At 40.6% G+C, this 14,987-nt stretch overlaps 1 protein-coding gene across 1 annotated transcript in view; it reads left to right on the plus strand.

Annotated features, from left to right (window-relative positions):
* The first annotated feature begins 3,599 nt into the window (after positions 1–3,599).
* The window catches only part of Zmpste24 (zinc metallopeptidase STE24), a 26,210-nt gene continuing 14,822 nt past the window's right edge, over positions 3,600–14,987 (plus strand). The window contains exons 1-6 of the mRNA XM_013016964.1: positions 3,600–3,789; positions 5,896–6,042; positions 10,466–10,552; positions 11,327–11,443; positions 12,884–13,036; positions 14,177–14,318. Coding sequence (XP_012872418.1) covers positions 3,667–3,789; positions 5,896–6,042; positions 10,466–10,552; positions 11,327–11,443; positions 12,884–13,036; positions 14,177–14,318 — 769 coding nt within the window. The 5' untranslated portion in view covers positions 3,600–3,666. The remainder of the gene's footprint in view (positions 3,790–5,895; positions 6,043–10,465; positions 10,553–11,326; positions 11,444–12,883; positions 13,037–14,176; positions 14,319–14,987) is intronic.

Consider the following 14,987-nt stretch of genomic DNA (forward strand, 5'->3'; position numbering starts at 1 on the left):
ATTGGAGATAAGAGTCTCATGGACTTTCCTGCCTGGGCTGGCTTTGAACTATGATCCTCAGATCTCAGCCTCCTGAGTAGCTAGGATTACAGGTGTGAGCCACCAGAGGCTATCCGATTTTGATCCTAATACTAAAAGGAGATATGCACTATTGTGCTGGGTTTACAGACAAGGAATTGATACACACAGTGTTCAAGGCTTTAATCAGACTTTTATTACTGTAACCAAATACCAGAGAAAAACACTTAAAGGGATGAAGAATTTATCTTGCTTCACGGTTTCAGAGGTTTCAGTCTTTCACAGTAGGGAGAGCATGACCAAAGCAGGATAGCTATATCCTAACAGCCAGGAAGAATTAAGAGGGGCAGAGAAGGGAGAAGAGAAAAGAGGGGAGGGGAGGAGAGAGAGCCCCTAAGGCCCTTCAGTGACCTACTTCCAACTAGACCCTACCTCCTCAAGTTTCCAGAGCCTCCCAAAATTTTGCATAGCCAGCTGGGTGGGGACCAAGGTGTTTTTTGTTTTGGTTTTGGGGTTTTTTGGGGTCCAGTTGTGGGGCCTGAACTCTGGGCCTGGGCACTGTCCCTCAGCACTTCAGCTCAAGGCTAGCACTCTACCACTTGAGCCACAGTGCCACTTCCGGCTTTTTTTCCCCCCTGCTTATGTGGTGCTGAAGAATCGAACCCAGGACCTCATGCATGCAAGGCAAGCGCTCTACCACTGAGTCACCTTCCCAGCCCAGGACCAAGGTTTTGAACAGTAAGTCTATGGATATGTAACAAGTACCTTGCTTACGGAAGGTGTAGCTGTGATTGGCACTCAAACAGCTTGACTGTATACTTGAGCTCTTGGTCACAAAGACAGAGGGCAGCAGGATCTTCTGTGAGGCCTTGGGTTCTCAGATGAAGATAAGGGTAAGGAGGGCATAGCAGCAATGGCCCAAGAAAGTTGGTGTCTATCTCCTCAGATATTTAAATTGGTATCTAAGCATTTTTATCACAAATTTCAATCGTTATCATAGATGTACATTCAGGTAAATCATAAACACTGACATTTTAAGATAAAATGGTTAAATCACTTTATACAATGTAACCATTAGAATCTACAGAACAATAACCAACTTCATTCATTAGTGAGCTTTATCATCTCTAAGTTATATTCAGGTTCTTTTTTTGTGTGTGAGCTCATCATACTGAGGCTTGAACTCAGGGGTTCTCACTCTTATTTGGCTTTCTGCTCAAAGTTGGTGCTCAATCACCTGAGTCACAACTCACAACTCCATGTCTGGCTTTTGCTAATTAATTGGAGATAAGCATCTCATGGACTTTTTTGTCTAGACTGACTTTGAGCCACAATCCTCAGATCTCAATTTCATAAACTAGGATGAATGTTTATTCTTACTGCTAAATCAACAGGGTTCTTTCTTCCTTCCTTCCTTCCTTCCTTCCTTTCTTTCTCTCTCTCTCTCTTTTTCTTTCTTTTTTTTTGGGGGGGTGCCTGAACTCTGAGCCTGGTCACTGTCCCTGAGCTTCTTTTGAAGCTCAAGGATAGCACACTGCCACTTGAGCCACTGTCCAGTTCTAGCCTTTTCTGTGTTTGTGGTACTGAGGAATTGAACCCAAGGCTTCATGCATATGAGGCAAGCACTCTACCACTAAGCCACATCCCCAGCCCTGAAAGTCAATTAAAAGTCGTCTTTTTTTTGTGTGTGTGTCATGGGGCTTGTCATTTTAATTTTAATTCCTGTTTGTTTTCTTAGAACAAGTGCTAAGAAATACTATTCAAAAACTAAGTAGATGAGAATGCTAGTAATTTTGTTTTTGTAATGTCAATTCTTTGGTTTCTAAGTACTATTCCAAAAATCAAATCACGTCCTTTATAACCTGACAAATAGTTCAGGTCCACCACTGATTTTGCTGAAAGCAAAAGAACTGTTAAAAATCTGTCTTGTGAAGGAATGCATGCTGTGACTAGTTAACATTAACTTCTCAAGTTATCTAATTATACAGATTACTTTCTCTTAGAGAGTGAAAGTCCTATAGATTGAAAATTTTGAGATGCTCACTTAAAATGTTTTAAAATTAAAAATCTAGCAATACAATCAACACCATAACTTAAAAATATCTAATTATAGCTATTTATAATAAATAAATATGCAAAGCAGCAACACCAGTCTAGAACCAATTACCTAAATTAGACTTACTTTGGGTTATAAAAATTCTGACAGGAATGGAAATGTGGCTTAGCAGTAGAGTGCTTGCCTAGCATGCACGAAGCCCTGGGTTCAATTCCTTAATAGCACATAAACAGAAAAAGCCAGAAATGGCACTGTGGCTGAAGTGGTAGAGTATGAGCCTTGAGCAAAAGAAGCTCAGGGAGCTGGGTGTCGGTGGCTCACGCCTGTAATCCTAGCTACTCAGGAGGCTAAGATCTGAGGATTGTGGTTCAAAGCCAGCCCGGGCAGGAAAGTAGTCCATGAGACTCTTATCTACAATAAACCACTAGAAAACCAGAAGTGGCAGTTATGGCTCAAGTAGAAGGCTCCACCTTGAGCTGAAGAGCTGAGGGACAGCGCCCAAGCCCAGAGTTCAAGCCCCACGACCAACCCCCCAAAAAGTCTGATTTTGGGTTTCAAGTAAAATAAATATGTTAATACTTATTAAATACTAATATTTATGATTAAATATTAACATATTTATTAACCTTTATCCCATTGACCACATTTCACTTGTTAATTTCAAGTCAAAAATGATAAGGAGCCTTTATATGTTTGTCCCCCAGATAAAACAGATTTTTGTTTCAGTATTTAAAAAAACAAACAAACAAAACGAAGGTTCCATTATGCAGCCCAGGTTATGCTTTCAACTCTTCTGCCTCAGCCCCTGGAGGGCAGAAATGACTGGTGTGAACCAGCACACCTGGCTGGTTTAAGACATTTCTGGCTTTCTTGTTCTTGTCTTGCTCCATATCATACACAGGCAAAATGTCACCTTTGACTTCATCTTGGGGTGGATCAGATGAGAGCTAATGAAAGTTCTTGTCACTACTGCCATTCTCTTCATTAATATGCCTTAAGTCAAAACATCCTAATACACACCCCATCGGAAAGACCTCCTTTTGCAATTATCATTCTGATGCACCTACCGCCGTTTGAACAGCCGAGTTAAAAGATAGATAGATATTTTTAGAGTAGGGGCTGTGACGTCCCCTTCCTTCCCTGCTACTTCAGGCAGTATATGTGCCTACCAGTGCAGCCTAGGCGGCGAGGGATGGAAGAGAACTGTGACCCTGGAAGTTAGAAAGCCAAAACTCGGATCCGAAACGCAGCTCTGGGAGTGGGAAGGGAGGGGGAACAATGATGGAGCGACACCGCTCAGAAACAGGAGGGGCCGGAAGTCTGCGTCTGGGCTTGGGCTCTCTTGGGACCGGAAGTGAGGACGGAGGGGCTGGCCCCGGTCTAGCAGTAACTGCGGAGCTGTACGGAGCGTCTGCGCGGGGAAGAGTGTGTTTGTGACACTGCCGGCGGCGCTGGGAGGGCGCGATGGGGGCGGGCGATGGAGGAGGCACTCGGAAGGGACCCATATCGCTGCGACACCGCGGGGACTCCGTCAAGGGCCGGCCGTGCGTCAGGCGCCGGCGCACGCTGAGGGAGCCGGGGCTGGGGTGGCCATGGGACCGTGGGCGTCGCTGGACGCGCTGTGGGAGACGCCGCCCGAGAAACGGATCTTCGGGGCCGTGCTGCTCTTTTCCTGGACGGTGTATCTTTGGGAGACCTTCCTAGCGCAGCGGCAGGTGAGCCTGGACTGGGCCCACCGGGCCCGGGACCCGGGACCTGGGATTCGGGATTCGGGACGGTCCGGGGCCAGCCTCGCCCTCGACCCCACAAGACCCTACTGAGCGCCCCGACTTGTCCAGATGGTGGCTGTGGATTGTGTGTGTGTCTGGAGGGGGGAATCCTTGGTATCTCAGGGAAGCTATCCCCCATGTTATCGGGGGGACCCCTCGACTGTTAGGACCCGCAGGAAGGGAAGGGCTGCCCTGTCTGTTCCACAGCCTCGCGGGACGGATCCCGGGGCCCAGGCCAAGCTATATATATCTATATAGATATATAGATATGAGCCGAGCGCCGGTGGCTCACGCCTGTAATCCTAGCTACTCAGGAGGCTGAGATCTGAGGATCGTGGTTCAGAGCCAGCTTGGGCAGGAAAGTCCAGGAGACTCTTAGCGCCAATAAAACCACTAGAAAACCGGAAGTGGCGCTGTGGCTCAAGTGGTAGAGCACTAGCCTTGAGCTGAAGAGCTTAGTGACAGTGCCCAGGCCCAGAGTTCAAGTCCCACGACTGAGCCCACCCCACCCCCAAATTTTTTATATATATATGTTTTACCTCTCTCCTCCATTTCATAGAAATAGCTTCATTATTTTTTTAAAAAATTAAGTAGAAAATGAACGTTAATAAAAATTCCCTGGACCGTCAAGTTAATAGCTGGAAAGATTAGGGATCTGGATTTTAAAGTGAAATCAACTTCAGTTGCCAGTTTTATTTCAATCTCTGACTACTGGTTTGCTTACATATGTTCTGTGTAGTTATTGTAATGTCCTTGCTGATGGTAGGGAAAACCCTTTCCTCATTTTGTCTTTCGTGGTACCAGGATTTGAACTTGTGCTTGCTAGGTGCCTTTTTCATGAGCCATGGAAGTATTTTTCTGCAAGTTTCTCCTTTTGGTCTACATTCTGCATGAAGCTTTATAATAGTTTCATTTTCTGGAATGCACTGACTGGATGAAATACTGGAGTTCGGTCAGTAGCTGGGTTATGTCTCAATCTCTTCCTTTAGCCCTGTATTCAAAGATAAACTATATAGCTAATTACACTAATACATATTGGATAGCTTTGTTAGTATAGAATTTTGCTGGCCTGGAGAAGATCCTGTGTATAAACACAGTATGTGGTGTCAAAATTGGAAGGTGAGATACTGAGATTTGTCTCACTTTAATAATAAGCCTAATTACAATAACTACCTTTGATTAGGGTCTTTGATGAATTATGCTTTAATTTAATGCCCTTAGCTTTTATTGATATACCATTATAGAGAAAACATTTGTTTTAGGACCACTGTAAAAGATGAGGTCTATTCTATTTTTGATATGTTTTCTGTGATATATCCCATGGGCTGAAATTACATTTTAGTTGGCATAGTGTAAAACATGTATTTGAAGACGTTATTTATTTGTTTATTTAATGTTGGTCCTGGGGCATGAACTAAGGGCTGGGGCAACTAGCATTCTACCACTTCGGCTACAACTCTACATCCAGCTCTTTGGTGGTTAATTAGAGATAAGAAGCTCATGAACTTTCCTGACTGGGCCAGGTTGGAATCAGGATTCTCAGATCTCAGCCTTCTGCATAGGATTACAGGCATGAACTACAGTAGTCGTTCTTGATGGGTTTCTATCTCTCCTCAAAAATGCTTTCTTAACTTGTCTTCTAAGCCATTAGACTGTTCACAGTATTCGTTTATACTTGTTAGTGTGTTTACTTCTCTTTTTTTACGAATCTAGTCTCTGTGTTGTTAGATGTACGTGACACCCAGAATGAGTGTAATCTTGATGATGTTGCAACTTTGGTTTGTGCAGGAAACTGAAATGTGAAGACATCTCTGATTGTTGTTCCTGGACTGCTAGTTTCAGTTTCTCTGGTTCTGCTTTTGCTTTTCTGCATCAGTCATTTCAGTGATCAGTTTTTCTGACTAAATGTCAAGTATGTGTGCATGTTTGAAACAGATTCTTTAGGCTTATGTGGTAAATTAATGTTATAAAACCCTCAATGTTTGATCACAAATTATGATTGTAATGAACAGTTGACTATTTTGTTTAAGTGTCTTCTTGAAAATGTTTCAGAGAAGGATATATAAGACAACAACTCATGTACCACCGGAATTAGGACAGATCATGGATTCTGAAACATTTGAGAAATCTCGACTGTATCAACTGGATAAAAGTACTTTCAGCTTCTGGTCAGGACTCTATTCAGAAGTCGAAGGCACTGTGAGTAGTTTACTTCTTGGACAGATAATCTCTCAAATTGTTTAATACTTTTCAATGCTTGTTTTTATTTTTGTTATTTTTCTTGTGACACAGAGTACAGTCCCAATGAATCTTAGGTTGTTTTCTTTTTCTCTTTCCTTTTTTTAAAATTTTAATTAGTGCTAGAGATCACATCAGTTACCACTGAGGTATCTCTAGCCATAACCTTTGTTATTGATAATAATATGTGTGGCATAAAATAGGCAGAAACATAACTACTTTCAGTTGAAAATGTAGACTGTGGCGATTATCACCTGAAGGCCAGGTATTAAAAAGAACCTTACATTGTGGGTTTTTTTTTTTTTTGGGCCAGTCCTGGGACTTGAACTCAGGGCCTGGGCACTGTCCCTGAGCTTTTTTTGCTCAAGGAAAGCACTATACACTTGAACCATAGTGTCACTTCCAGCTTTTTCTGTTTATGTGGTACTGAGGAATCGAACCTAGGGCTTCATGCATGCTAGACAAGCACTCTACCAGTAGGCCACATTCCTAGCCTGTATTGTTCCTTTAACAGGCCCTGACAGTTCTTCCTGCAACTACTTTGAATATCTATACCACCCTCCACTTTGCAGCCCCAAGAATATTTCTAAATCACATTTCTGATCACATTACTGCCCTGCATAAAGCCTTGCTGTAGCCTACTGTTTCTCTCGGAAACACAAATTTCTTGATACAGTTTGATTAGTCTTTTTTTGACCTGCCACAGCTTACATCTGCTTATCATTTTATTTCTTCCCCCAATGTTTTGTTTTCTTTTTATTTATTTATTTATGTCCATTGTGGGACTTGAACCTAGGGCCTGAGTGCTGTCCCTGAGTTCTTCAGCTCAAGGCTAGTGCTCTATCACTTTGAGCCACAGCAGCACTTCAGGTTTCCTGATGGAGATAAGAGTTTCATGGACTTTCCTGCCTGGGCTGGCTTTGAACCATCATCCTTGGATCTCAATTTAGGATTACAGGCGTGAGCCACCAGCGCCTGGCTCTCTGTTTTGACCATGCCATATCTAGCTTGGTTTTGTATGACAGAGTTTTTCCTCATGCAGTATCCCTGCCTTAGGTATCATGCTACCTCTTGATCATCATCATCTGATTGGAGTCTGGTTAATCCCTGTTCTTCCCTTAGAATCCAGCTGAGGAAGTAGAGCTGTTGTTTACTCCTGAATCCTTGCTACTCATTAGGCTGAGACCCAAGGATCAAAGTTTTTTTGTTAATATAATTTTATTATTATTAAAGTTTTGTATAGAAGGGTTACCATTTCGTAAATTCTTCTTCTTCTTTTTGGACAACATCCTCACTTCCCTTTACTTTCTCCCAATTTTCCACTCCCATCCCTGCCCACAAGTTATATAGGTCATTTTCCACATACTGTATACTCAATAATATGATCGCATTTGTTCACCCTCACTTTCTGCCCCCCAAAAGAAAATTAAGCAAAAACACCACAACTACCACCAATAACAACAACAAAAAAGATGTTTCCATTTCTTGGAGTTCATTTTGATAGTATTAAATGTTCAGAGGAGTTCCACCTTTGGAACCTTTGAGAGTATGAGGATCAAAGTTTGAAGCCAGCTGGGACAGGCAAAAGGCCTGGCTAAGTTTTGCCTTTAAAAATATTTTTTTTTTATTGTCTTTAAGCACTTCCTCAAAGGAGTTTTGTTCAACAAAGCAGTTTATGAGTACACTATCTTGAACAGTGTCACCTCTTTCAACATTCTCACCTGTCCCTCCCAACCCACCGCTTAGTTTTGCCTTTTGAGCCTCTTGATTTTCTTTTAAAATGAGAAGTAGATAGATACTAGATCTTGACCTTAAATGGTTTGTGGAAAGGACTCAGTGAGTAAGATAATGTAAATGAAGCACTTGATACAGAGTTCAACACAGCCAGCACTTCATCATTGGTTTCTTTGGGGGAGGTTACTTAACCCTCACCCCTTCTCTTTTTAACTTCTCTTGTATTCATTGCCTCATCGATAAAAATAATTATATTCCCTACCATGCCTGATTTTCAAGCACTGGAATTGCTTTTGTTGGGCTCACTAGTTCTTGTCTGAGAATATCCCCAGGAGTGGGCTCAGGGAGATTATTAACATAGAGAAAGTTTATAGTTCCCTAGGCTTTTGTGTTTCAGTCCCCAAAGTAAACTTAACAAGGTTTGGAACATCAGTTATATAAAAGTTGGACTTTTAATTGTGGGTGTTTTAGGCTTTCACCTAAAGCATTTTAAATCTTTAATTCTACATTATTTATTAGTATTGGGAATAGGATGAAAGAAATGCCATCACAGGTCAATTAGTTCAACAAATGCCAGTGGTGCCAAAGCATATCTTTTGGGAATAAGGTGTACTTAACATCTGAGATTATCGAGTTAATTATAGTAAAGTGGAAATGCCTGGACATTGACTTAGGGTAGTGTTTAAAAAGGTAATTTATTTAACAATTTTTTTCCAGTATTGGATTTTGAACTTGGGGCTTCATGCTTGCTAGATAGGTGCTACACCATTAAGCCATACCTTCAGTCCTCTTTTTTCCCGCTGGTTATTATTAGTTTTTTCCTTTTGCCTGTCCTGAGGCTTGAATTCAGGGCCTGGGTACTATCTCTGAGCTTCTTTTGCTCAAGGCTAGCACTCTACTACTTGAGTCACAGCACAACTTCTGGCTTTTTCTGTGTACAGGGCTTCATGCATGCTAGGCATGCACTCTACCACTAAGCTACATTCCCAGCCCCACTGGTTATTTTTTTGAGATAGCCTCTCAACTTTGTGCCTGGGCCTGAGCCTGAGCCTAGACATCAATCCTCCTAAACTGTGCTTTCTAATCTAGCTGGAATGATAAACACTCACCACCAAATCTGTAGAATCTTTCCATTGAGATAAAGTCTCTTAGACTTTTCTGCCTGGTCTGGCCCAGAAACATGATCCTCCCAATCTCAAGTCTCTAATATAGCTAGGATTACAGATTGGGGTCATGGTTGCCCATTTCTAATGTTAAGTGTTTACCAGAATCACCTGGAGACTCCTGGGCCCACTTCCAGTGTTAGTGTCTGATTTAGTAGAGTTGAGAATTTCCTTTTTATGTGTGTGTGTATCAGTCCTAGGGCTTGAACTCAGAGACTGGTTACTGTCTCTAAGCCCTTTTTTGCTCAAGGCTACCACTACCACTTGAGTCACAACTCCACTTCCAGTTGTTTTGGTGATTAATTGGAGATAAGAGTCTCATGAACTTTTCTTCCCCTGGCTGGCTTCAAACCGAGATCATAAGATCTTAGCCTCGTGAATAGCTAGGTGCCTGGCTGAGATTTTGCATTTTTGATACATACTCAGATGCTGCTGCTGCTTCTATCCAAAAACCATATTTGAGACCAGTAGTGTTAACCTAGTCTGAGGTGTGGCTCAAGTGATAGAGCACCAGCTATAAATACAAAAGCCAGTGAGACCACAAAGCCCTGGTACAGACATCAAGAAAACAAAATGAAACTAGTCCAACATATTGGTAGTTACTTTAAAATATCCTGTAAGTTGTTGTGTGCCGAAGTACACTGAGCTGCTCTCTGACTACATTTCATTATTTCACCAGTCTGTTTCCTCCCTTCACTCCCTCCCATTCCTGTCCCTTCTTGTCTCTAGTGACCTCTGTTTGGCTTTTTTTTTTTTTTTTTGGTAAGGTTAGTTGATATCACTTTCTCAAATAACTGAGAACCTTGAGTATCTTTTTAAACAGCTTAAGATATAAACCACTTACTATACCATACAATTCACTCATATATAGTGTATAGCAAAAAGGATTTAGTAGTCTAAACTTAGTGCCTAAGTGGTTTATCCATCTAAGTGCATGCCTTTTCCTAAATAAAATAGATATTTTCTTTTCCTACAGAATTGATTATTTTTTTCCTTTCCTTTAATGCCAGTCCCTCAAGACCAGTACTCTACCACTTGAGCCATATCTCCACTTCCAACTTTTTTTTGTTTTGTTTTGTTTTTTGTTTTTGGACAGTCCTAGGGCTTAGACTTAGGGCCTGGACATTGTCCCTGAGTTTCTTTTGCTTAAGGCTAGCATTTGAGCCACAGTGCCACTTCTGGCTTTTTCTGTTTGTGTGGTCCTGAGGAATCGAACCAAGGGGTTCATGCATGCTAGGCAAATATTCTACCACTAAGCCACATCCCCAGCTCCCAGCTTCTTTTTTTAAGTGATTAATTGAAGAATCTCATGGACTTCTGCACAGGCTGGCTTCAAAATACAGTCCTCAGATCTCAGCCTCCTGAGTTAGCTACTCAGGCAAGAGCCACTGGCACCCCGTTGTCCTTTTCTTTTCTATAACATGTTCTTTTCAAGGGATAATTTCTAGTACTATTCATATGTGACCACTGTGTGCTTTGTTTTATAGTTTATTCTTCTCTTTGGAGGAATCCCTTACCTCTGGAGAGTTTCTGGACAGTTCTGTGGTTATGCTGGCTTTGGACCAGAATATGAGGTAGGTGATTTATTAGCATATATTAGTCAGAGTCCCTTTCAAGAAATTTTTTTGTTGGCAGGTTTTATACTAAAGTTAGTTTTGTGTGTGTATTGGTCCTGGGGATTAGACTCAGGCCTAGACACTGTCCCTGAGCTTTTCTGCACAAGGCTAGCACTGTTATCATTTGAATCACAGCTCTACTTCCAGCTTTTTGGTGATTAATTGGAGGTAAGAGTCTCATGGACTTTCCTACCTTGGTTGATTTCAAACCACAGTCCTTAGATCTCAGCCTCCTGAGTAACTAGGATTATAGGTGTGAGCCTTCAGTGCTGGCTAAAGTTAGTTGCTGGTTTACTCATACCATCATCCAACTTCCTTCTCTGTCTGCACCATCCTTGTGTGCTGATGTACTAGAATAATGTTAATTATTTTAATAAAAGTATGTATATGACTATTCACACAGATTTAGAAAATATAATTAATGCCCTAATGATGAACGTTTAGATTGATTTAATTTTTTTTCTCCTCCCCTCCCTTTCTCTCCCTTTCCCTTTTCTTCCCTGGGTTCAGTTCCCAGTACTGAAAAAAGAAAAAGAAACTTAAAGATCTTATCCTTTGACTGCAAACATTTCATTTCTCTGAATGGAGAAGACCTTGTATTGCCCACAGGATCAAGCACATGGCTTGGGATAAAATAAGTACTAGCAATACTCAATTTGTTTCCCAGTAGTTCATTTGAAACATGAATTACATTATACCATAAAAACTGCCTTTTTACCTTCTCATGCTTAGATCACTCAGTCCCTGGTGTTTCTGCTATTGGCTACTCTTTTCAGCGCATTGACTGGATTGCCATGGAGTCTCTATAATACTTTTGTGATAGAAGAAAAGCATGGCTTCAATCATCAGGTAGAGTAAGGAATAACTTTTTTTTTTTTAACCTAATCCTTAGGCTTGAATAAGGGCCTTAGTGCTGTCCCTGAACTTCTGTGCTCAAGACTAGCACGCTACCAATTTACCAATTACCAATTTACAGCTCTACTTGTAGCTTTTTTGGGGGGTGGAGGGGGTGGCTAATTAGAAATAAGGGTTTCATAGACTTTCCTTCAAACCTCAGTCTCAAACTCTGATGTAGCTAGTGCTATAGGCATGAGCCACTGACATCTAACTTGAAATAACTTTATCATTCTGTTTATACACATTGTATTAAATATTTCTCTTAGATTAGAAATAACTTATTATTTACATATGTGTTTATGTATTTATTGCTGGTTCTGGGACTTGAACTCACACTTGGGTGCTGTTCTAACTTTCTTTTTTTTTTTGTTTTCTTTTGATTAGTCATGGGGCTTGAACTAGGCCTGGATGCTGTCCCTGAGCTCTTTTTGCTCAAGGCTAGCAGTGCTCTACCACTTTAAACCACAGTGCCACTTCTGGTTTTCTGGTGATTATTTAGAACTAATTGTCTCACCAATTTTGCTGCCTAGGCTGGCTTTGAATCATAACCCTCAGTTCTCAGCCTCCTGAATCACTAGGATTACAGAAGTGAGCCAATGGCACCACTCCTGAACTTCTTTTGATCAAGGCTAGTGCTTGAGGTACAGCTCTACTTCTGGCTTTTTTGATAATTTATTGTAAATAAGAGTCTACAACTTTTCTGCCTGGACTGGTTTTGAACCATGCTCTTTAAATCTCAGCTTCCTGAGTAGCTAAGATTACAGGAGTGAGCCACCGGCACCAGGCTAGAAATAACTTTTTTTGTTTTTGTTGGTCATGGGGCTTAAACTCAGGGCCTAGGTGCTGTCCCTGAGCTCTTCTGCTTAAGGCTAATGATATACCACTTTGAACCACAGGTACACTTCTGGTTTTCTGGTGGTTAAGTGGAGTTAAGAGTCTCACAGACTTTCCTGGGCAGGCTGGCTTTCAACCATGTTCCTCAGATCTCAGTCTCCTGAGTAGCTAGGATTACAGCTGTGAGCCACTGACACCTGGCCAGAAATAACTTTTTAATTGATGGGGTTTTTTTTGTGGTTTTATTATTTGCTGGTAATAATTTAAATATAATTTACTATTTTAGAGCATGGATTAACTGAGAAAAGGAACTTCAGATGTGATAAATATCATAGTTTAAAATCTTGCTATTCACTCTTTGAGCACTTGAGTGCTTTTGACTAATTAATTTGTTTTTTTAAACTATCAATGTTTTAGGCTGCCTGGTATTATAGTACAGTCTTACTGGATGTAATTTTTTAAATGGCTTCAATAGTACAATCTTTGGATTCACATGCTAGTCATTTTAAAAAGGAAATCAGTTCCTCAATTTACAATGGTAATATTTTCTCTTTCCAGACTTTGGAGTTTTTTATGAAAGATGCAATCAAAAAATTTATTGTGACTCAGTGTATTTTATTACCTGTGTCTTCACTTCTGCTTTACATAATTAAAATTGGGGGTGACTATTTTTTTATTTATGCCTGGCTGTTCACATTAGTTGTTTCTCTGGTGAGTAAAATCATCATTTCATTTTCTTTTACAAAGTTTGTTGGTGAGACTGAGAGGGTGGATGGAATACAGAGGGTGGATGGAATGCTCATACTCATTTACCTCTTGATTTCTGCATTTCGACCTGACCATCATCTTTCTCTTTATGCTGACTTATAGATGTTAAAAGCTGCTTTTTGGATCACTTTCAGGGATCTAGTTGCCAGGAAATTTGGCTTATGTATGTGTGAGTTTGCACCAGAATGACTGACTATATGTAACAATTTAATGTCTTGACTGACCCTCCAGGGCCTGAAAAGTATGAATATTTTGAAGAGAAAATAGATTTAAGAGGATCAAAAGAAAAAAAGCATATAATTTCCTGGCTTCCTTCTGCCTTCTTTCTCTCTGCCTTCTTATCTCCTCTCCCTTCTTTCATGTTATCACTGGGGTTTGAATTCAATGCCATCTCCTTGCTAGGTAGGTGCAGCATCACTTGAGCCATACCTCCAGCCCTTTTTTGCTTTTATTTACTTTTTTTTGCCTGGTGGTTTTTGCCCATGGCCAATTTCAGACCTTAATCCTTTTACTTGCCTCTTGGGAAGTAGAGATCAGGAGTATTACAATTCCAGTACAGCCTGGACAAAAAACAAACCCAGAGCTGGATGCTATTTCAATCAGGGTGTACAGTTATAAACTGCAGACAGTTAATTTTAGCAGAAAAATAAACCATATATGAGATAATTCTCATAAGAAGATAGTCAAGCTCTTATAATACTTGTTTAGCAAAGATTTGGTCCATCAAGATTACTTTGTAAGGCAGAATTGCATGTTATGCTTAGTTTATAGACTGCCCCAAATCCTCAAGATAGTTTTGAAATGGTTATTAATTACCACCCAGAGATCTTACTGTTAGTAGCTTTATCTTCTAAAGTAAGATTGACACGTTTACTGTCTTAGTAGGCTGATACTTTGATTTTCATTAAACAGATACCAGGCTCTTACTTTCTGGACAATTTTGGTTTGGGAATACCAGAGCAAATAAGTCTTCTGGTGGCAAGTTTTGGTGGACATAATTGTTGGAATATAATTGAATGTGTACAATAATAGGTAGCTTTTTCTTTAAGAACATATTCATAGGTTCTGTCATTTACTTTTCAGGTCCTTGTTACAATCTATGCTGATTATATTGCCCCTTTATTTGACAAGTTCACACCTCTGCCTGAGGGAAAGCTTAAACAAGAAATTGAAGTAATGGCAAAGAATATTGACTTTCCTTTGACTAAGGTATATGTTGTTGAAGGTAAGGCTACCTGGGGGTAAGGAGATTTCATTGAAGTGCTTTGTTTTGAATACTTTAGGTTTTAGAATTTAAATGAAAGAATGAATTGATTTTTATTTTTTGTTTAATTTGTTGTTTAAAAATTAGGACAGGCCTTGTGTAATCCTAGCTACTCTAGAGGCTGAGATCTGGAGGATCAAGATTTCAAGCCAGCCTGGGAAGGAAAGTCTGTGAGACTCTTACCTTCAGTTAAACACCAAGAAAGCCAGAAGTGGAGCTGTGGCTCAAGTGGTAGAGCACTAGCCTTGAGTAAAAAAGCTTAGAGATAGTGCCCAGGCTGTTTATCTTGTAAATTTCCAAAAGCTTAATATACTACCATCAGGTACTTCAGATTAGCTAACCTCTGCTTTTCTGATTATTGTTTTTGAAAGTTAAGCTATTTGCTTGTATAAGACTACTAAAGTCTCAAGGAAGCCTATAAAAAGGTAGAGAAAAACCATTTTGTAAGGTACCATTATTTCTAGAATCTGTAAATGAGGGGCTGGGAAGGTGGCTCAGTGATAGAGTGCTTGCCTTTAATGCCTGAGGCCCTGGGTTCGAATTCTCAGCACCACATAAGAAAAAAGAAAAAAGCCGGAAGTGGCACTGTGGCTCAAGTGGTAGAGTGCTAGCCTTGAGCTGAAGAGCTGA

The sequence above is a fragment of the Dipodomys ordii genome, unplaced genomic scaffold, assembly GCF_000151885.1.
Source record: "Dipodomys ordii isolate 6190 unplaced genomic scaffold, Dord_2.0 Scaffold33, whole genome shotgun sequence".
In the NCBI taxonomy this organism is placed as follows: domain Eukaryota; kingdom Metazoa; phylum Chordata; class Mammalia; order Rodentia; family Heteromyidae; genus Dipodomys; species Dipodomys ordii.